At 32.4% G+C, this 24,197-nt stretch overlaps 2 protein-coding genes across 2 annotated transcripts; both read left to right on the top strand.

Annotated features, from left to right (window-relative positions):
• Positions 1-286: 286 nt before the first annotated feature.
• Positions 287-6,805, top strand: LOC111010492 (serine/threonine-protein phosphatase PP-X isozyme 2). The gene is made up of 8 exons (XM_022283946.2): positions 287-537; positions 1,344-1,496; positions 4,206-4,268; positions 4,344-4,429; positions 4,703-4,778; positions 4,868-5,136; positions 5,211-5,289; positions 6,263-6,805. The coding sequence occupies exons 1-8, from the start codon at positions 397-399 to the stop codon at positions 6,311-6,313; spliced, it is 918 nt and encodes a 305-aa protein (XP_022139638.1). The 5' UTR covers positions 287-396; the 3' UTR covers positions 6,314-6,805.
• A 2,861-nt stretch (positions 6,806-9,666) lies between these two features.
• Positions 9,667-15,031, top strand: LOC111010512 (putative BPI/LBP family protein At1g04970). The gene is made up of 7 exons (XM_022283970.2): positions 9,667-10,595; positions 11,948-12,087; positions 13,020-13,347; positions 13,422-13,532; positions 13,788-14,036; positions 14,242-14,367; positions 14,535-15,031. The coding sequence occupies exons 1-7, from the start codon at positions 10,194-10,196 to the stop codon at positions 14,730-14,732; spliced, it is 1,554 nt and encodes a 517-aa protein (XP_022139662.1). The 5' UTR covers positions 9,667-10,193; the 3' UTR covers positions 14,733-15,031.
• The last annotated feature ends 9,166 nt before the right edge of the window (positions 15,032-24,197 follow it).

Raw genomic sequence — 24,197 nt, 5'->3', positions numbered from 1 at the left:
AACAAAGTACCAAAGTGGTGGCGGGAACCATATACTTTTATTACCGAGATGATACTCTCGAATTTCTAACGATTTTTTACATCGAAGTAGCCTTTTGTTATCCTACCAAAAGATAGATATATTTTTGAAAGACAACAAAATTTGGTGTTCTTTTTTCCTGTTAGAAAAACCAAACTAGTAATTTATTTATTGAGTTTTCTTATCAGGAAAAAAAAGGAAAAGAAAATAGTGGAGGTGGAGAAGAAGACGTGGAGAGAGAAAGGAAAACAGCACAAAAAGAAGTGAACAAAGACCACAGCAACCACAATACTTTATTTGCCTTCTGGGGCCGAGCGAGCGACCGAGCGAGAGAGAGAGAGATTCAGGGGCGGCGGAGGCGGCGGCGGCGGCGGAGAGATGTCTGACCTAGACCGCCAAATAGAGCAGTTGAAAAATTGCGAGCCGCTCAAGGAGTCTGAAGTTAAAGCTCTTTGCCTCAAGGCCATGGAAATCCTCGTCGAGGAGAGCAACGTTCAGAGGGTCGATGCCCCCGTTACTGTAACTATCGCTCTTCCCTCTAATTCTCTTCCCCTCCCCGCTGTTGCTGTTTCATTCAACTTCACTCAAGCCTACTTACGCCTTTCTGATTTCGATTTGTTTTCTTTCTGGGTTTCCGTTTAGTCGCTAGATGGTAATTTGTCTTTTGATTACGAATTAGAATTTGGGTAACTGGATTGGGTTTTAATTTTTTGGAGAAACAACTGGTTCTTGAGGACGGGCACTGTTGGTGTAGAAATTTGAGCGGATTTTAGCATTTAATTTATTGTTGGTATGACTAACGAGGGATTGAAGTTGTTTGTAAGCGACTTTGTACACACTGAACCGGTAAATGTTCTATAATTTTTCATGGATATTCATGTGAAACGAACTAAAGTTACCATGGAAACAACTTGCTCGTATCCTTCGTACTTGTCCATGAAACTAGATGTTGTTTGTTGTGAAATTTTAGGAACAGGGTTCATAGAGAATTATCGAGGAGATTTCTTTGGCTTAGAATTTTACTTTTTGGAAAGAAAAATTGTGACTATATAGTATACTTTTTGGAAAGAAACATTGTGGTTCAAGTGGAGGCACTGATATCTTTTTCATATATATATATATATATATATATATATATATATATAGTTTCCCTCTTCTAAAATTAGAAACCAACATTTCATTGAAGTATTAAAGAAGTCGGACACCACCCAAAGACCAAGGGGTTGTGCACTGCTCACTATGTTTGAGTTTCAGATTTAGAGTGATATTTATTGTTCATTAATCATTCTGCGAATTAACCTTTTTCTGGTTTTCTTTTCACTTAGATATGTGGAGACATCCATGGGCAGTTTTATGACATGAAAGAGCTTTTTAAAGTAGGAGGCGATTGCCCAAAGACTAACTACTTATTTCTTGGCGATTTTGTTGACAGAGGATTTTACTCCGTTGAGACATTTCTACTACTTCTTGCTCTAAAGGTGATAATCAAATTGATTTTATTATTTTTGACGGTTAAAGTGTAGTCTTCTTTAATCTATATTTCTTCTTAGAGATAACAGGATCTTTAAACATCACTTGAATTTTAGTTTCCATTTTACTGGCTTCCAAGACTCGGTTTAAATTTGAGTCATTATTTTCAGTTGCATGGGACATCCTTATGAGATATCCTATAGAAATTGGTGTATTTATGCATGTTGTCCCCAAGCCAAACAAATGAACAACAATGTATCTTGCCCAACAAATTGGAGCTAGAGATGGAAGATTCCTGGAAAATGAGCTGTAGATTGAAGAGGAAATTACTGACTCTATTTTTTGGTAACCGTAACAGAAAGAGTGGCATGTATCAGTTTTACTTCTATGGTTTCAATGGGGATCCAGGCCTCTTGTAGTTATTGGATCGAGAGGTTTTGAGATGTTGAAAGAGCAAGTTGTCTTTGATATGGGGAGTGATGAGGCTTCCATCGTACTGGATTCCATGTGAGAGTTCTTCCATTGGGACTTGCTTCAGAACGATCTATGGGAGCTGGAGATTTTCTTAAAAGCAGTGGGATCAACAACTTAACAGTGAATAAGAATTCTGTTTGTCTTATCCCAAAAGAAAATCTTCTCACAACAAATATTTATGAGATGTAAGCCAAGGAACCGAAGAACAAGAATATACCATGATTTTATATACTGATCTCAGAGACCAACGACACTATGGATAGGATCTGGAAATAGGTTTCCAACCTTTATATCAATACATACATGTGTGTTATGTGTGAGAAGTTAGGGGAATTACTGATAACCCATCCTTTCACTTTCAGCATGTTAGCATATTTTGGAGTTTTCTTTGTGATAGTGTGGATTTTACATGAGTTATTCTTGGATCCTTAGGAGTAGGACTGCCTGATGCAGATTTTTCATCGCTCTCCCCAAGATAGGGCTAAACCTCTTTGGAGTAGTATAGTGTTTGGGGTATTTTTTGAAATTTGGAATGAAAAAAATAGGATGGTTTTGTGTAGATAGGGAAATTTTTGTATGCAAGGTTTGGGATTGCATCAGGGTTCAAGCTTCTATAGGTTTCTTGATCTGAGAAATTCTGTAATTACGCCGTTTTGTTATTTACTACTAATGCAAGGGTCTTTTTCTTGTCAAATTGGATTGTAAAGGATGGTGTTTTCCTTCCATCGGGTGTGTAACTTATCTTTGATTAAATATACTCATCAAGTTTCTTACGACGACAACAACAATAATATCAATGATGATAATCCCTGGTTCAACATTCGAGGGTAGCTGTAACCCTTTTTCTTACACAGTAATAGTTACCATTGTGGATGGCTTGTCCCCTTAAAAGTATTAATTGTTAGACACAGTCTGTTATCATAAGAAACAACATAGAGGATCTGGTCCCCCTTTTATATTATTATGTCACTGCGGTGTTTCTGCTAAGTATGGAAGTGTTTATTATCCCTTCACGTTTCTGGGAGTTTGTTATTCTTGATCTTCTGCTTATAAAGTGCTTTTACAGTGACAAATCCAGAAATATAATGCATTAGTTTACAAATCTATCCTCAATTGTTTCATTTCATTTCATTTTATTTAATAATAAGAGGAACTCTCTATTTGGTAGTGGCAGCCCTAAATAAAGCGACATGTTAACGAATTTAGAAACCATTGCCGAACTCACCAGAAGGCTTGTATTGAAAATGTGTCTATTTCATCTGACAAATAGTCCAAGGACTGTCCAGGAAACTGGCATTCAAAAGGATTCTACCCTTTCTACGAGCTGGTATTTAACAAAAAACTTCTCTAAAGTAGCCCAACTAAGATCCACTTTCCCAAGCATATCAAAAGATCCCATCCCCACAGTATTTGTGCCAGCAAGATGTGCTTTATGAAGCCTAATCCTTAGCAGTGAAATAACTGTCCTTGGCCTCCAACTCATTTACCATGCTTACTAGCTAGACCCTTGCTGCCTATATACAAGGGAGATAGGTGATTGTAGCTTGGTTCTCTTCTCCTTGATTATGATGCCTGCATCATCTAACTACTTATTTGAGAATGAATAATGAAACATGAAGTGGTTGTTATCTCTGAAGGCTCTTCTCAAAGCACACACCATATTAAGTTTGGTGAGAATTAGTAGATATTTTCCTTTGAAGGGACAAACATTGAATTTTATATTGCTACTGAGACTGAAACATGTCACTTTATGGAGCAAGGTTATCTTATACGTGGAAAAATGCATAATTTGAGGATTTTTTTTTTTTTTTAAATGAGAAAGAAGACAACTTAAATAAATGATATATGTCCTGAGCCAAGAGCACTTGGAGGAGGAAGCTCCAGGTGCTATTCAGGATTAGAATGATCTTTTAGTTAGCCTTCATAAATTTTTTTATCCTCTCCCCAATAAGAAGGAAAGGGTAGGGTAGACTAGCGCGGGGGAGGGGAGGGAGTGTGAGAGAGAGTGGATTTCAATCTAATGAAACTCACTGTCAGCGATTCATCTCTGTGGAGTCCATGTGTTATTACATAAGATCGGAAGCCAATATTACAAGTAATTAGCTTTTATTGAACATTTATGTCGAATTCCAGTTTTTAGATAAATATATGGTATCATGTATGGTGTTGCCCCCTAAATTCCACCCAATTTATTTTGATTTTGTAGCTCAACTAACTTTGTTTCAAATGGATTTTTCTATTAGGTGAGATATCCAGATCGGATAACTCTTATCAGAGGGAACCATGAAAGCCGTCAAATCACACAGGTTAAATTTCTCTGACTTTACTGTCTTAGATAAAATGCTTTAGTTAGGTTGCTAACATTTTCTTTTGCTTTATAGGTTTATGGGTTTTATGATGAGTGTCTTCGAAAATATGGCTCTGTGAATGTTTGGAGATACTGTACCGACATTTTTGATTATTTAAGGTTTGTACATTTCTGTATACAATCATTTATCGCAGAGAGAGAGAGAATAAAATAAAGGCATGTTTCTGTTTACTGTATATGAAAATTAATGGGAAAAGGTTCAACTTGATAGATAATTAAAAAAATTAATGGGAAAGGCATGTTTCTATGTAACGTGTGGGAAATGGAATTGGTAAATTACATGTAACATGATTGTGACAATTTGAACATTAATAATTGCAATATTAATCGAATTTCCCTGATTTCTTTGTTGTTCCTTTGATAATTGACCAGTCTCTCGGCTCTTATTGAAAACAAGATATTTAGCGTCCATGGTGGTCTCTCTCCTGCCATAACAACGTTGGATCAGGTTAAGAACCCTTCCTGGCTCTCACTTGTTCTTATATATATAAGGTTAAAATCAGTTCTCAGCGTACTGCCAATATTTTTACTATTCAGATCAGAACAATTGATCGGAAGCAAGAAGTACCTCATGATGGTGCCATGTGTGACCTACTATGGTCCGATCCTGAAGACATTGTAGATGGTTGGGGTTTGAGTCCTCGAGGTGCGGGTTTCCTATTTGGTGGTAGTGTAGTCACTTCTTTTAACCACACAAACAACATCGATTATATTTGTCGGGCTCATCAATTGGTAATGGAAGGATATAAATGGATGTTCAATAATCAGATCGTTACAGTCTGGTCAGCTCCTAATTATTGTTACAGGTAAACTATCCTCAAGACTTTGCCTCAACTTTGTGCCAATCTAATGGTTCATAACATTCCTTACTGTGTTTCAGATGTGGTAATGTAGCTGCTATACTTCAACTGGATGAGAACCTCAATAAACAGTTTCGAGTTTTTGATGCCGCTCCACAGGTATGTTCAGCATTTTGTTATATCTGGATTCTTGACCCCACATTTGGAGTATAAAATAGTTGAGCAATATAGGATAGGATAAAACCTTTGCATGTAACTCTCCTATTGTAGCTAGATATTCTCATCTAATTGCATGTTTTCAAGTTTCACCTGCATATACGTGTAAGAAGTTACATAAGTTTCTTATACAATGAGGGAGGCTGAGCTTGAAGTTTTGGAACCTTGATCAATTAACTACGTCTGTAACACACAAGAAGTGCTTAGTGAAGGCTCAAGATGCTTGGAGATACATTTTGAGGTCCCCAATTGAAAACTTAGGCCCCGTTTGATAACTATTTCAATTTTTGATTTTTTGTTTTTAAAAACTTAACTTTGAAATATCACTTTCACCCATGTGCACCTTTGTTTTGTTATACAGTTTTTATAAACATTTTTAAAATATAGGCAAAATTTTGAAAATAAAACGTAGTTTTCAAGTTTTTGTTTTTAAAATTTAGCTAGGATCTAAAGATGTTTTCAAGATTGGTAAAAAACTTACTAATGAAATGGTACAAAAACAAGTATAATTTTAAAAAATATAAAACTAAAAATGAAATAGTTATCAAACTGCACCTAATAATTTAAAAATCATTGTTATCTTTTCAAAGTTGGCCTCGGGATGGGTGAAACTTCTTCAGAGGTTAATGAGGTTACACCTCAGTTATTAGGAAAAAAAAAGTAAATAATAAGAAAAAACTTGGCAGGCCACATTCAGACGGTTTTTTGAACTTGATCAGCCTTTTTCATGTGTTTCCTTAAATCCATTTTTTGTGCTTCCTACCAAAAATGGTTTCTGCCTATTGAGTAGGTGAGCAAAGCCATTAGACAGAACCTGGCCACACACTCAGCACACTGGTTACAAAATATGCATTCGAAAGTGCTGCATTTGTTGATGTTACCATCTAATGTGTTGGATTGTTTTGACAATGTACAGGAATCGAGAGGAACTCCTGCAAAGAAACCCGCCCCAGATTACTTCCTTTGAAATTCAAGTGAAGATAACGCCCATCATATCATGTATGTTCCAACCGATAAATGATAGACAAGTTGTGCAGTTGCACGGTGGAGACGATCTCCCAACACCATGGGAAATCAATGCCAACGGATACGGATTCCTTAACTAGCAAAAGCTGTGATGAGTTAGGATGGATTGGGTTTACTTTCCTGGTTTGGCAGCTATCTGTTGTTGATGTTTTACATGTAATGAGTGCATTAGAAATTGTCATGTAAAATGCAGATTCCTTATTCTTGTTCACCCAAGATCCAGACAGAATGATGATGATGGAGCTCTTCCAAAAGGAGGTGCTCTCAGTATTCCATGGGGTAAGGATAGGTTTGTCATTGGCCTTGATAGGGGGAGATGTCTGAATTATAATGGATGAAATTATGAAAGAAGAGAGAAAATATGGTTCTGTTGCCACTTTGGACAAAGTTAGTAAGACTCCAAATTCTTCTACAAGAACTACTCCCTTTTTGAGGTTTTTGCCTTCCCACTTTATTTTCTTTTCTTGTGGAACTGTTTCAATGGTTTCTATGGCTTTCTGGCATTTGATCTCTTTTTTTTACTACTCATGATCGATCGAATTCTCGAGTTTTTTTGCCGTTTTGGTTAATTTGACTCTTAAAAAGATGGAGATGAAGATGGAGATGTGGAAAAGAAAGAATGAAAATCTCACTCCATATTTCCATGTCCAAACTAAAGCACTTTATATTTTGTCAAAAAACTAGATTTTGTCCTGCCTATTTGGCATACATTTTAATGCTTATATTTGTATTGAACTACATATACATATATTTTATACTGAACCTAAGGAGCATTTTCTATGTTTGCAAAGTTAGTGCTTAGCACAGTATTTTTAGGGAGGAGAATTCATATAGAGATGTCTTAACTATTAAATTAGGTTATTTTGTGTGATTCATCGAAGTGTTGGCTATTCTTGAAGGAGCGAAGGCAATAGACTCGAGTCATGACTTTACCCACGACAGTTGAGTTAGATTTATTTGGATCCATTAGACTTTTTAAAAAATGTGGACTTAGATTCAACATAAATCTTCATTGTAGCAATGGAAATTTAGATTCTCACTCAAGAATGTAAAGTTATAAAGTTTACTCACTTAAGATGGGAGAAGATGTGCTTGCTCGTGCCCTCGCTAGTAGGGCTTTGTTAACGAATCTATCAGAGAGATGAGAAGCCGATTTCTCAAGCTAGTTGAAGAAGCTTGCTGAAAAATATTATTATTATTTTTTTTAATTGAAGTTTAGTTTCTTCGGTTTTCTTATTACTCTGTAAAAAACACTATTGAATTAGGTTCAAATTGGTGTGATGGTACATTGAGAGAAAGAAATGTCTCTAGACAGAGATTGTAGTTTCGTTTCGATTTTTTCATCTCTATATTTGTCCTGTAATATTTTTTTGAGATGGTATTTTGAGCATAAATTATTTATTTGAATCATTCTGAATAGAAAAGTAATAATAAATGTGACCCAATACCAATTATAATGTTTTATTGAACTGGGATCAAAATAATAATAAAAGAAGTTGGGCATATTGAATTATAGGATAATAAGAATTTTATATGATTGAAATAAAGAATAAAAAAGTAATAGCAAATAAAACACAGAGCAAAATGCATATAAATTAACGAGTGTTGTAGTTTAGCTCATCCAACAATTAAGCCAGCCATTAATTATATAAATCAATATCTAAATCATTAGGTAAATCTATAATCTATTATTAAAGTCTATAAGAGTTCTTTAAAAACGTTATATTTATAATACTATAATTAATTTTAAAAAAATATGTATGTTAAAATTTGAAATTACAAATTTAGTTTCAATTTTCAAAGTTGCGAAAGTTGTTAAACTTGTCTAATGGATCCCTGAAATTTTATTTTTTTTGAAGAATTTATTAGATAGTTTTAAAATTTAGAGACGTATTAAAGTAATATTTATTCTATAGTTTTGAAAGTAAAAACATTTTTTTTCCAGTTTAACGACATGTAGGAGGGACGATTTGATCATTAGCCTTTGGTCGAGTTTATAAAACCTTAACTAGTTGATTTATGTTATTTGTTTTTTGAGATAATGTCTTCAAATGACTATTTTAGAAACTTATTTACAAATATCTAAAATTTTTTAATTTTACAAGAAGATATGTGCAAGTAAGATTTTATTTAATTCCGATTTTACCATTATTTATTACATTTACCTTTATTATAGTTATTTGTTATTTTTAAATATATTTAATTCCATAAATTATTATCATAATCCTTTAATTATTGTAGGTCCCATACTAATTTTCAACACAAATTCCTTAATTCACCCCTTCAAAACCTTAATTTATTCATTCAAAAAATTGATTTTCCCTTAATTCACTCCCACACTAGTGCTCAACAATTCAAAATCACATAAACTATCTTTTGAAGTCTCAATAAACATATATAAGTCTACTCAAAAAATATATTCAAAATCACAGTATATATCCGCCTATATACATTCAAAATCACTATAGTATATATCCGCATATCCGCATAAGTTGAGTTATAAGATATATCCTAATCAAACTCACTATAATATATATCCTCATATATACCATAGTTCACACGAAATTAGAAATCGAAGACAACTGTTGCAATGTAAACCTTCGATCGGCATAAACGGAGACGAACTACTCTGACAATGGAGAAAAACGGAGGCGGCCGGAGATGGAGGTAGGCAGACGTCGGCTGGAGACGAAGGCAGGCAGAAACAATCGGAGAAGAAGGAAGGACGAAAATCTCATTTTGAACGGGATAAACGGAGACAGGCGACGGAGAAAAACAGAGCTGGTCAGAGAGGAAGGCAGACAAAGACAGATGGTCGAAGAAGAAAAAACAGACAATCGAAGGAAGAAAAATGGATGGTCAGAGGAAGAAGGAATGAGTTTCGAAAATACATGGTTTTGGGGATTTTTAGGATTGATTTTAAAAATTATTTAATATTAAGGTGGATCTTAAAATGATATACTAATAATTTGTGTGATGGGTACCATTTAATTAGTGTTGTTTCATGACCAAAGTGTGAATTTTACATATTTCAATTATGTAATTATGATTCCTAAATAGACTATCAATATACTAATCCCTTGTTTTTTTAGTACGACCTATGAGGTGAGAATTCAAATTCTCGATCGAAAATAGGTGTCTTAATTAGTTGATCTTGGATTCGATTGACATTGAATTATATTTTTAGAAAAACTTAAAAGGCTAAACTTATTTTAGCCCTAGGTATTTATGAAATCAAATTATTAAAAAAAATTTCCACAAAAAAATTTCCTCCCTCTCTTCTTGTTCCCTTGCCACCACCAAGACATGTAAATTAAGAACAAAGCACGAGTCATGAATTCATGACAACTCGGTTTGACAACTACCCCAGCTCCACCGTCTTCTCTCTGCATTATTGGAAAATTTTTATAACCATATTCAGATAATTTTGTTATTTTCTTCCATGTAGAAGAATATTTCTGTATTTTTCTATTGCCAAATTGCTCTTGTTATTTGTGAGTTTGGTCATTCATCCAATATTCAATTACAAGTTTGTTTTGTTTATTCTAATCTCCCGCAAATCCCCAATCACACAATTCAATCCAAGATTTCCAGAATCATACTCCTCTCCATGAAGTCTTTTGAAGAAGGGATTGAGATTTCAAAAACCCATTTCAGAAATATCAACTGATTTCTTAAAATTGCTGTTTCTAAGCCGATTTTCTCATTTGGTTATCTTCTGATTTTCGCAATTTTCAGAGAGAACAATCATCTTCTCGCCCAGAAACTGGGCTGTTCTCTCTTCACAATTCCGTATTCTATGCTTGTAGCTCTTCTCTGATATGGGTTTCCTTTTGAAGTTCATAGTGTTTTCTCTTGTATTAGCTTCTGCCTCTTCCCATTTCAATTCCAGCGAAGAGGGTTTCATTTCGACGGTCATATCTCAAAAGGGTCTCAACTTCATCAAGGATTTGCTGATAGAGAAGGCAGTTTCCACCATCATTCCGCTTCGTCTGCCCGATATTGAGAAGACTGTCAATATCATCCTCGTCGGCAAAGTTCATGTCGTTCTTTCCGATATAGTCATCGGCAGCCTCGAGGTCGATTCGTCGGATATTCAGATCGGCGAGACGGGTATCAATATAGTTGTTATGAAAGCCACTGCTAATCCGAGTATGAATTGGAGATATACTTATGGGACCTGGTTATTTGAAATTTCTGATAAAGGAGACGCCTCTGTTCAGGTAATTCTGCTACTCAGTAGTGTTATTTGCTTTTATCTTAATGATTTCAACAGAATAGTTAATGTATTGATGTTGAAAAATATGAACGAAGATACCCGGGGGTGCTTGGTATTAAGCGTTTTGGATTAAAGGCGTCATGTTTCTAAGCCCCTGGGAGCGTTTGGGTTACGAGTTTAACATTTAAGCCTGGGAGCGTTAAGCCTTGGAATTTATGGGAACGGTCTAGGAATGCTAGCTTGGGTTTAGAAAAGTTGTGTGATGGAGTGGGTTAGGGTTATGTTGAAACTCATGGGTTTGTCCAATGAACCTGACAAATCCACGGGGCAAACATGAGTTTGACATCTTAAGCCCAACCCACCAAAATCCAAATACTCACTTTGAAACACCCCCTTATTGTTTCTCAAAAAGCTAACTTTGAGTGGGAAAAATCTCATGGAAGGTTAGTGGGATGGCGGAGTAGATCTCGACACCCTGGAGTAGATCTCGACACCCTGATTATAATAATAGTAATAGTAAATGAACAAAGATATTGTTAACTTTGGTCTATCCTGATTCTTTGCCATGAATATGATGTAGGGATTGTATAAAATGAGGTGTTAGAACTTGAAAGAAGCTTATTGAAGCTTTATTTTACAAATTCAAGTACTAACCAGAGAAAATATTCAATATTTGGCTTCTGTTTGATCAATCAAATATCAATCTGCACATGTGGAATGCAATCTTGTTCTACTCTGTAATAAACCGTAAATGAGATTGCAGATATGCAGGGTCTCGACCAAAATGGCTCTCTTCCATTTGTTTTTACGTTAAAAAAAAGAAAAGAAAAAAAGTCCACTTGTCTGGCATTGCAACTATTGTGAGCATTGGATTTCGTTGGGACTGGAAAGTCATATCTTGGAAAGGAAACATATATAAATAATGATGCAGTTGAGAAACTATATCTTGAGGTTCAAGGTGGTGACATGAGAGTGTGGTATCTAATAAAAGTCTTTTGATGATCAGTTAGTGCTTTTCTAGACACCATCATAAAGAAATTTTGATTGTGAGAGCAAGTGAAGATGAGGAATGGCCTCTAATCTGTATCAACATGGTACCATCATTATTGTCGATACCTTCACTTTTTATGGCATTCTTAGGTAGTTATACGACCTCCTTTTGATCGAGTTGTTTGTACTCACCCGTGTAAAAGAAATAATATCATAGAATGTGTAAGAGATGGCTCTGCTAATTGATTGTTCAAAGTTATGAGTGCTTGACATTTCATTTTGAAACAACTCATAAGTTACAGCTCTTTACAATTGCAATGTATTTTCATAATTATTGAATTCTTATTCGGGGATTTTGACTTTTAGGTTGATGGTATGAATATAGGCCTAACTCTAAGTTTAAGTCAGCAAAATGGAACTCTTGAGGTGTCTCTTTTGGAATGTGGCTGCCATGTGGAAGATATCTCCATCCATTTGCACGGCGGGGCATCTTGGCTTTACCAAGTGTATGCAATCGATAACTATGATTTTTAACTTCTTCCACTTTGATAAGATTTGTTCTATTCTGGAGTTGCCTACCCCTCCTTTTTGAATTGAAACTGGATATCTTGCTCTGTCATGTGTGATATACGCAGTGCCTCGGTTGAGGCTGTATTTTGAGAGGTTTCTGTTTCCTCTGTGTTCCAAAGATTCTTTCCGAACTTAAGATGTTGAACGATTGAACCTTCTTTGGAAAGAACATTAAAGTTTGAACGATTGAACCTTATTTGGGAAGAACATTAAAGAACCTTACTTTTTGGCCTGGAAGAAAGTTTATTTTGAAAAGTGTTAGAAATCCTTATTTTTGTGGCCGTATTTTAATGGAATGACAAACTATGCTCTATTCACCAACACCAAAAGATTTTAAAATTTCCAAACCAGGTACTTTTTTTTTTCCAGATCTCCGTGAGTGTCCGGGCTAGCTTATGCGCACCTCGACCAATCTCATGGTGGACAACCGTCTGATCCTACAATATTTGGTGTCGGGAAACACATAGGAATTACTAATTCCTAAGATAGGTGGCCATTATGGGGTTTGAACTCATTCCCTCTTAATTAACCCTAGCCCTTTTGCGGTACTTTTTACATCAGTTCTTTAGATTTGTTGGTGTCGAGCTTTGAGAAAATGTGATAAATTTTGAAAAAGTAGAAATTGAAACAATTATGGTTACCAGATTACCATGTCAGCTTGTAACATAGACCGGTCTTTCTACTGCAGTAATACTAGTCTCATTATGGGTTGATTAATTGACACAAAACTTTGCTTTCTTGGTGTGTGCACGTTTAGTTACTAAATCTAGTCTCATTATGGGTTGATTAATTGACACAAAACTTTGCTTTCTTGGTGTGTGCACGTTTAGTTACTAAATCGGTTCGGGCCTACATTTTTTTGTTTCAGGTTGGTTGATGCTTTTCAAGGGAAAATAGAGTCAACAATTGAAGATAATATTTCCAAGAAAATCAGAGAAGGGGTAGTAAATCTTAATTCGTCGTTGCAGTTGCTTCCACGAGAAATCCCCATAGCTGATGTTGCTGTTCTGAATGCCACTTTTGTGGGGAGCCCAGTGTTATACCCTTCTTCCATCGAATTTAAAATTAATGGCTTATTCACCCCCTCTAACAAGAAATTAGTTTCTAGCTATTATCAAGGCGAAATCATTGATTCTGATTATGGAAAATCTCGACGTGAAAATGTCCTCAACTCCGCTGCACGTGTTCCCTTCGAAGTAAGTTATTGTGCTTGATACTTCCCTTTTCCTTTACGCTACCCTCCCAGTAACGCTTTACTCTTTTCTTTCAGTATCACCATGACGAGACTGAAGGTTCTGTCTACTGTAAAGATGCAGCTAAGATGATTGAGATCTCTCTACATGAAAATGTCCTCAACTCTGTTTCACAGGTTCTCTTTGAAGTAAGTTTTCATTGATGAACACTCCCATACTTCTTTTTTCTTTTCTCACCATTATATCAAGCATCTAGTTACATGGTCGTAACGCATAATAATCTTTGACTTCGAATTTTATTTTAAGGTCTTTTGATGTTAGGGTAGATTTCACTTCATTAACCGGAAATTTGGTGTAGTAATGTCTCTCATCCATGTATACACCCATTTATCGTTCTGAACGGATTGAAAAGATGCTTGAACTAGTAGTTATTATGTGACCAGGAAAATTATATGCACTGGATTGTGGACAAGATTCCCGATCAGAAACTTTTGAACACTGCAGCGTGGAAATGGATTATTCCTCGACTCTACAGGCAGTATCCGGATGACGATATTGTTCTTAATATTTCCGCTTCCTCTCCACCATCCTTGAGACTGCAAGACCGAGATATCTCCGCCACTGTTTACGGTGACATGATTATCAATGTCATAGATTTCGGTGAAGTTACACCAGTTGCTTGCATCTCATTGGTACGTTCCCTCAAAGTGTTTGCCTGAAGAAACCGTTATGGCGTATAATTTAAATTATGATGACAAGCTTGTGATTACCTTAGGATGAATTCCATAAATATCTTTCTTCTGGTTCATGTTTTTAATTCCGTAAATCCAGAGTCATACATAAGAGTAAGCAGTTGATGCCTTTTGCTCTGACTTTTGGTTCTGATTGTTGAATCAGGAAATTTCTGCCTCCTTGTCTCCACAAATCTCGGGGAAGAATTTGGTTGGTCATGTAACCTTGAAAGACTTTGCATTGGCTTTGAAATGGAGCAAGATTGGCCCTCTCCGCCTTTATCTAATACAGGTACGACTGCTTCATACGTTAAGTTACAAACAAGAATCCATGAAACTCGAGGAACGTCTGCATTGTAATTCTTGTGCAAATTTTTGAGAAAACGATTCTTAGCATCACAATCATGTCAGATTAACAGTAAAAGCCATTCTACTTCCTGTCGTTTGAAAATTTTGCAGAAGACGATTGCGGGTTTGATAAAAACAATTTTGGTGCCTTTCGTTGACTTGTATCTCTGGAGAGGAATCCCGTTGCCGAGCTTTCACGGACTAGCTCTCGAGGACACGGAAATGCTACTTAATTCTTCAAAGGTCATCATGTGTAGTGATGTTACCTTTGATCAGGAACTCAGACACCATCTCATTTACTCAAGCTAAAAGAAATATTAGAATTTAGGGACTGTCATGCTCTGTTACTTGTAAAATATCCTATTCATGTGTGAGTAGTAGAAAGCAAGAGAAGATGAAAAGAGGAAAGCCATTTATTTGTAAACTATAAGGAAGCTCATGTTATGTATATAAGAAAAGTACAGGCCTGGCCCGACCCGACCCATCCATAAAGCCCGTTCTAGTTGCACTCACGGCCCGAAAACTAGAAACCGAACTGTGAATGTTGATGTTAATTAAGTTATGGACAATGTCATGAAAGTTATGAAAAGTTGGATTGTTTTGGATGATCTTGTGAATTTAGAGGGTTTGAAGTTTAATATGGAAGATTTTACACCTCATAAAAAGAGTTCAGCTGATTTCTATTTATTATTTGTCTTGGAATTATATATAAAGTCTTAGTCTAAAATAGGGTTACCTTCTATCATTGAGACAAAATATGAAATAAATTTCTGTTTATTTAATGAAATATACAAAAGTATTAGCTAGATAAATATTTTTTTAGGTTAAAGTTCCTTGCAGAGCTTTCTAGCCAATAACTTATTCTTTTAAAAGATGTTTTTTTTCCACAAATACTTTTACTTTTACATTGCTTCTAAAATATGTTTGCATACTATTTTGAGGACACTATTTTGAATTTTGTACTTTTAAGAGTGTTTTTGTTCCTTCATTTTCATCTTTAATCTCATTTCTTTCGATTATAATTTTATCACGATGTTTACTAAATTTCTTAAAATGTAGTCATAAATTTATATTAGAGAGTTCTACTGTGGTATAAAAAATTTGAAAGTAGGGATCAAATTAGTTACTCTTGAAAAATATAGGTACAAAAACAAACATTTTAAAAGTAAAGGACTAAAATTAACAAAATTTAAAACGTACATAAATTAAAATAAACCTTTGAAAATTACGTGAATGAAAATGAACTAAAATCAAAAGTACGAGTAACCAAAATAGTATTTAAACTTCAAAAATATGATTTTGAGTAGAATGTGCTTTTGACTAAAAAAAATACTAGTGGTAGGAGGAAAAATGCTTTTCTCCGCTACAAAAGCATGCCAAAAGCACTCTCACCACACTACAAATATAGTTTAATTATATATTTTTTTCATGTAGAGTTCAAAATTCATTTCTAAGCTATTCAAAGCTAATTTCTTGTAAATGAATAGGGTAAGTAATTAAGGATCAAATTAGTCGTACATTTGTATGAAAAAGTTTCTATTTATATAAAATTTTACAGGGAGGAACCAAATTAGTCACTTTTTTAGAAAACAGTTACAAAAACAGATGTTTACCAATATAAAAGATTAAAATGAAAAAAATCTAAAATTAAAATGAATACAAAATATAATGTGGAGTAGAATGCGTATTTGACCCTAACAAAAATTTTATTGGTTAAAGCAAAAGTACTTTTTGCCCCTTCAAATGCATGCCAAAAGCACTCTCAGCTCTCTCACTACACTACAAATATGGTTGAACTATTTTTCTCATCAATAGTCCAAATTTCATAGTTAGAGATTTGAGAAGACTTTTTTGACACTACATTATTAATAAATACAATTAATTCATTGGGAAAAGAGTGAAGGAAAAACTTTAAAAAGTTTGCTTTGAAGTCCTGAATTTGATGCAAAAACCTACAACTCCCTATACAAATTTAATGAACTCTCCCTATGGAAATTTAATGAAGTCTCTCCCTATATACTTTAATGAATTTACCCTTTGAACTCATAGCCTCATAGCTTTTTGCTTCCAATTTCATTCAAATACCCAACTTTAATTTGCCCTTTTTGTTTGCTTTTGCATCAATACCCTCCTTCATGTGAGGATGAGAATGAGAAGGTAAAGTTTGAAATTTGACCATATTTGGTAGGTACAAATGGATTTTGTTCTTTTTGTGTGTTTATTTTATGTTAATTTATAATGTATTGATTCAAACAAGACGTTGTTTAGTAAAGTCATAAAATATATGATACTGTAGTAGTTTAATACACATATAAATTAGAAGAATATATAACAATATTGATTCTTATCAATCTCAGGAACGAGATTCAAGAATGGAATTAGTTGGTGGAAGGAGAGGAATATGTCTGGGGATCCACTGGTAGGGAGAAAAGAGATCACTTGTTTCTTGAACCCTTATTTAAAAAAATAAATCTATCTGATTGATGAGTCATAAGATAATTTATGATTCCGGTGGTTATTAAGACTATGAAGGAATAACCGAATTGAGTTCATAATATTGACCTAGGTCAGGTTTTGTTTCAGTCTCATTTGATAACAATTTTAATTTTTAAGGGAAAAAATGTTATTTATTAACCATTTCTTCTTTGTTCGGTTTTCTACTCCTTAACAAGAATGCACTTTTTAAATCTTATAACATGTGTCTTGGAGCGTCAGAGACGACCAGGTTATTAGACACATAATTTAAAATTCAAGAACTTGCTAAACACTTTTTAAAATCTAGGTATATCAACTAGACATTCTTTTAAAGTTCATCAACTTAGTCTAGAAACCAAACGTTAATTTAAACTTTAAAATCAAAATCGTAATCAAGCCTCCTTTGATTTTCAAAATTCGACTAAAAAATTAGAAGAAGTAGGATAACAAAATAAAGAAATTGCTATAAAAAACTACCTTAATTATGTTTTTAGAGTAAAAACAAAATAGTCATCAAAACGAGACTGGCCGATACGATCAAGGAGGGTATAATGGTAAATCCTTAGGGCATGGAGTTTGAAAGCCATAGGTTATTGTTATTGTTTTGTTTATATCTTTGTCATATCAAGTTAAAGCACCATAAATAAAATTACCAATTAGGCCATGTTTGGGAGTTTGGCATGGAAAATTTTATAATATATGTATGAGGTGAAGGAATTAAGGAAGGTTGTTCCTCAAAAGGATGCATGGGATTTTGAAGTGTCATAAATTGAATTTATTACTTGTTAATTTCCAAACATAGCCTTAGTTTTGAAGAGGATTTAGGGATCCTGTCTACTAGATATTAGTACATGATAATGCCAAAGCTATTACCCATTCAAATTAAATGCACTAATAAATAATATATAGGGATCTCTTTTGGCACCTAAAAAAGTTTTTTTTTTTTTTTTTTTACAAAAAGAAAATAATAATAAATGAATAAATTTATGGATGGGGTTACGAATTAAAGACACCCCATGCACTCAAATATGTCCAAAGGGGAATAAATATATATAATATATTCTAGTTTTTCAATATTTGTTGTTGGGATTAAAAAATCTGACTTATTAAATTGCTATATTAAAGTTTTGGTAAGTTTTTTTTTTTTTATGGAAATATTTATTAATTAAATTGAAACTACACTGTTGTTTTTTTTTTTTTTTTTTTTTTTAAAAACTAAGTTAATAAAAGATACCTTGATATCTTCTCATGCATGGTCATCATTAATTTCATTAATGAATTTTACAATTTAGAGACAATTAGAACTTAATTGAAAAAACTAAACCCTTAACAAAGAGAAATTGAAATTTTTAAATGAACCTTAGGGATAGTCTCTTGAGATGGCTTCGTGGCAAATACCATATAGTCTCGTGCTATCATTTACCATGAAATCTGGTATTGGAGTCCTATTATATCATATATCGCTATGAGTTCAATTAACATTCCATGTGAACATTTAAGATACGCGAATTTTAAACGACGAAAATTTACTAGAATCGACAACGAAAGTGAAATAGAATGCTGTTTTGTGAAACATTTTGGGAGTTGTGTGTGTATGTATGTAAGAGATGGCTACACTTTGTCCCCTCCATTTTTCCATCACCTTTTGTGAGGAAGGTTTTATTTTAAGCCCTAAAAAGCAAACCCACCAGAAAACAACCACTCATTATTCCATTAACCTTTTTTTTTTCCTCTCTGTCTCTGAAAATCTGCCATGAAACGCAGAGATTGAAAAACGCCATGCAAAAGAAAGAGAAAGAAGAACAAACTGATCTTTTTCTGTTATTCTTTTGACCGTTTTTTCCACCATTTTTGCTTCCCTTTTTCTGCCAACTTTGTCCCGTTTTGAAAATCACAATAATAAAGAGAGACATTTCTCATTTCCCCAAATTTTACATTTTAACTTTTTTCTTTTTATATTTTAAAAATTGAGAGATTTTCTCCATTATTTCGTTTTTAGTATTCTATTTTTCAAAATTATATTTGTCTCGCAATTTATTTACTATATATTTTTTAACCCTTCTATAACAAAGCAAAGAAATTCAAAGCTTAGGATTTGTTTGATAAAGGAAAATACTTGGTTCTTTGACGGCGATGACCAAATCTTATTCTCACTACAATTGAAAATTTGACAACTCATTAATTTTTATAGAAAATCTATATTTTTGTATTTGTTTTTCTTAGTTGTCAAACATTATTAAACATTATTTAATAGAGGTGAGGACAAGATTGCTCCTCACGATTAAGGAGCCAAGTATTTTACTTTGATAAACATTTTGTAAACAAAATTTCTTTGATATATTTTCACATTTCTCATCCACACATTTGAATTCTTATAGTTAAATTTTAAAAAATAAAAATTTATAGTTAAATTTTAAAAAACAAAAACAAGTTTGTGAAAACCATAAATTTTTTTTAGTTTTCAAAAGTTAGTGAAGATTTTTGAAAACCTTCTTAAAAGGTAGATATCAAAACAAAGAAATACATAGGTGAAAGTAAGAAAAATTAAAAAATCCAAAATCGAAAACTAAAACTCAAATAGTTATCAAACTGCACCAAGAAAATGATTATCAAACAAGCTCTTTAATTAACGGCACTTTCGTGACAATACCAAATTCAGCTTGAATAAGACAGTAGATTTATCACAAGATAAAAAAATTATAAAAATAACGTGTACGTAAAAACTTATATATATCAGTGATATACTTCATCAATGATAAAAAAAATTAATATCGACGAGGTACGAGAAAAAAATCGATATATTTTAAACTTTAAAGCTCATTGGGAGAGGTACGTAAGTTTGCATGGGCAAAGAACTTTTTTGAAAGTGGCGAAAAAAAAATTCTAAAGCTCATAGGGTTAGTTAATTAGGCGGTTAAAAAGTGTTAAAATTAGGAGAGAGAAAGAGAAAAAGACAAAAGGGCCGACCAACCACCGCCTTGTATCTCGTGCTCCGGCGACCATCACGGCGGCGATGACTTGAGGACAAGATTCCATGTCTTTGGATCAACCAATAAAGGGTTTTCTTAGTTATATTTTATTGATATTTTATCCATTTTTTTACGATATTATAGAAATGTCAATTCAGCTCTCGTGTAGATATCGAACTCGTAGACATATAAAAATGTCTGACATGTTGATAGAAACTTAATGCACTAGTCAAAAGGCAGACAAAAACAAAACTTAATGTGCCTTTTCTTCCCACTCATGAGTTGGATAGCGTGCAATTTCAACTAATTTTGACTACACCACCCCAACACATGCACACCATTTATATATATATAAATAAATAAATGTTAAATTATAAATTTGGTGAAGATAAAGAAAAGTTTAATAGGTATATATAATCTTTCGTGTGGATATATTTTATGCTTTAAGGAAAGATTCTAATAAGTTTATTTTTGTCTATACATGTTAACCTAATTTTCTAAATTATTTAGTCCATAGGGTGTTTAAAAAGATTTATTTACCGTTCTTAATTATTTTCTAAGTTAAAGATTACAAAGGTATATTTTTATTAGTGAAGAGTAAGAAAAGTTAATGAGAAATATAATTAAACTTTATTATGTAACACTATTCTTCGATGGCTGACATCATTGGAAGTGTGATACGTCACATTTATTCAAAACATAGGTAAGGTTTAATAAATAAATAAAATATTCAAAACGAACATAGTTCAGCGATAATTGACATATATCTCCAACCAAAAAGTTGTGAGTTCGATCTCCTACCTCACAAATTTATATATATATATATATATATATATATATAGAAGTCAATTGAATTGTAACACTTAAATAATTAAACGAATGTAAGGAATAAGGTTGACTTTATATGCTAAATTCACTGATTGGGAAAATCTTATGAAATGTTAATAATTTTGTTTTAGTTTATCCAAATAATAGCTAGCATAGAAACACTTGAAAATAAATAATTTCAATCTTCAATAATAGTTTTAGTACATGTGTCTAAATCCTCAATTGATCTGATGTCAAATCAGAATCTATATTGTAACATGTTTTAGGGTTCAAATCCAGTGATCCATGATGTCAACTATATGCTAAATTTCATTAATAATAAAAATCCCATGAAATTAATGTTCATAATTTCTTTTTGTTCAAATTTACAAGTTGAGTCAATAAAGTTTTAGAATTGTGTTTTATTTTTAAAATTTTCTTAGATCGTTTATATTATTAGCATTTGTACTTAAAAAAATTATAATGAGTATTTTAAGCTTTTAAGAATTATTACCATCGTGATCACCTAATTTAAAATAAGTTTAAACATTTAGAATTGTAATTGTTAAACTAACAGCATTAACACGTACATGAGGAACCTATTAGATACAATAAACTAAAAATTCGAGAACCTATTATAATCTTTTTCTAGTACATGAATAAAATATATATACACTATTGAAAATTTAGAGACAAACTTATAATTTGACCTTTTATTTTTAAAGCTGATTTCCCAAATACATATATATATATATAGAAATATTGTTTTTATAACACATCGTTTTAGTTTATGTCCTGATCAACAATTGATTCAGATATCACATCAAAATCTATAGATCTCGTAAGCATGACATGTTTTAGGTTCATATCACATCGCTAATAGAAACCAAGAAATTTGGAAATTCAATGAACATAGTGTAGAAAGGTGATAAAATCCTCTTTTTTCAATGAATGGTTGTATATTATAGAGGTTTAGTTTTGATATGATGCATGTATTAGGAGAACAAAAAGAGGGCCATGTCCTCTTAATTAAGGAAAAAATTGCCCTTTGGCTCTAGCCCTACCTTTTGTAGGTTTTGATTTTTTTCCACCAAAAAGTTAGCCAATAAACAAAGCCTATAACCCTAATTAATGATTATTAAATTTTGTTAGGTTCAAAATATGAACCTTGATTTCTGGAAGTAAGATTGAGATTGGTTGAAAATGTAAGTAATCACTAGTTTATTTTCTTTTGCCTTTTTTAAATTAGTGGAGTCACTTTTTATATTTGTCATTTATCTCACATAGAAGACTTTTTTTTCTTTTTTTTTTTACGAGAAATTATTGACTGTGACGGTGTTATCAGGGTATCCATCAATATTTTCATATATTCATGGATTCGACATGAACATGAGAGGTGAATGGACAATTTCATAGTATTTCGAAAAAATTGACCTAAATATATAAGATATCAACAAAATATTATTAATATAGACATAATATTAATATTAATAAATTTTAACTTATTTTAAAATAGTGAAATGCTTATTTTTTATTTTAAAAAGTTGTTATAAATTCTTTTTAATTTTATAATTTTTCAAAAAAATATGATATCGACATTTTATCGATTTTTTTTCTTGATATTTCCATCATCATTTAATTAAAATCTTGATTAAAAAATTTTGAATTCCAAGCACATATATATAGTGACAATTAATAACATAAATACTAAAATTAAAAATTGTTCTAAAAACATTCCGCAAACAAGTCCTAACTCTTTCTAAATTATGAAAAAAAAGAGATATATTTCAAGAAAAGGAAAAAAATAATGATTAGTTAAATATATTTTTCAAATCTTTTTATTTTTTTTTTTAAAATAAATGAGAAGTATAAAGTGATTGTAATCTTCATTGTTGTACATTTGAAGACATCAAAGAAGAAAAAGAACAAGAAATGTGACAACATTATATACTTACCTTTTAAGAAACATATATACAAAATTATTGTTATCTAATTTGTTTGCTAATAATCTTAATTACATATCAATTAAGTAATGTATTTTGACACATTATAATTAATCTTGCAATTATCCATTAATAATTTAATTGTTTGGGTAGGAGGAGAGAAATTAATTAATAATGCAAAGTTAAGTAATTAAAAACTATAGAATATATAAGAATTTTGGATACAAATTACACTTTTATTCATTACATCTCATAATGTTGTCAACCATATTGCATGCCAAGGTTTATCATTCTATGTATTTAAGATGAAGGTGAGAGAGAGAATACTCTATTGTTTCCCTATTTGGAATGTAGTTATAATGCTCTTTGGTTGGTGGGTGTTTTTTTTTTCTCTTTTTTTGGTCTATTTTTCAAATAATTTTATCTCTTGACGTACTTGTGATGACACAACGGGTAAAATTTTTTGTCGATGTTGTTAGGTTTCGATCTAGAGTTTGAATCTTTCTACACTACAAGAATCAAGCTTCTAGCAACGAAAAAACGGTCGTTGAAAGTGGAAAAGCGTCACTGGAAAATTTAGACGACAAAAAACAGTTTCATATTGTTGTGTGCCACATTGCTGAAAAGCAGTCGCTAAAACTCTTCAACAACAAAAAGGTGCAACGTAACGTTGCTAAAACTCATCAGCGACGAAGTCGATTTTCACCACAAATATTGCAACGAAAATTAAATTCGCCGCTTATTTTGGATTTGTTTTTTAAATACTTCTTAGTTATTGTTATACATTTGTGTTACAAATTGTAAAACTTTTTTAAACATTTGTTACTTAATGTCTCATTTTTTCATTGCATAAGGTTCATTTCTTTTTTTTTTTTTTAATAAACCTTCTACTTTAGTTACAATTAAAAACAGACGAGAAGAAAGTTTATTTTTATCCATGTACCTAAACTCAAATGAGTTAATTTTGTTAAATTCATAGGAATTACTCTAAACTTGAGTAAAGTGATGAAATTGATCTCATCATGCCAAGATGTTCACAAATCAATCAACATATTGCATAAAGTTCAATTTAATCAAGTCCTAAAAATGTTTAATTTCACTATCATTCAAATTTAGGGTTCTTAAGTTAAAATCAACCGTGGTAAATATATGGGCTAATTCAGAGAAAGAGAGAATTTAAAAACTTTTCCAAAAAATTTATCATTAATAGATTTTGAGATTATGTTTCCATTGGAAGTTCAAATCTCTACTACCTCTTCTTCATTTGTTAAAAAAAAAAAAAAACAAAAAACAAATAAAGAATTTTCATATCCATACTAATTAATTCGAATCCTCTCCAAATAAAAACTCACATTTTAAGATTTCATCCTCCATTATTTACCTCCACTTGTATTTATCGATAAATAAAATTTCCTAAGTCATAGTATTTTCATCCGCAATTCAAATCTTCGTACCTCCACGTTTGTCGTTCGAAAAAAACCTCAAATCCTTATATTTGTCAAATAAAAAAAAATTCTCTCTCCTCTCTTTTTGGTGTGAGAGTACATAATTAATTAAGAGGGTAATTTTACTCAAAACCC

This window comes from Momordica charantia (assembly GCF_013281855.1).
Source record: "Momordica charantia cultivar OHB3-1 chromosome 11 unlocalized genomic scaffold, Mcharantia_2.0 BLBB01000011.1, whole genome shotgun sequence".
Lineage (NCBI taxonomy): Eukaryota > Viridiplantae > Streptophyta > Magnoliopsida > Cucurbitales > Cucurbitaceae > Momordica > Momordica charantia.
The sequence above is the reverse complement of the archived record's forward strand: the minus strand, read 5'-3'. Positions and strand labels throughout refer to the sequence as shown.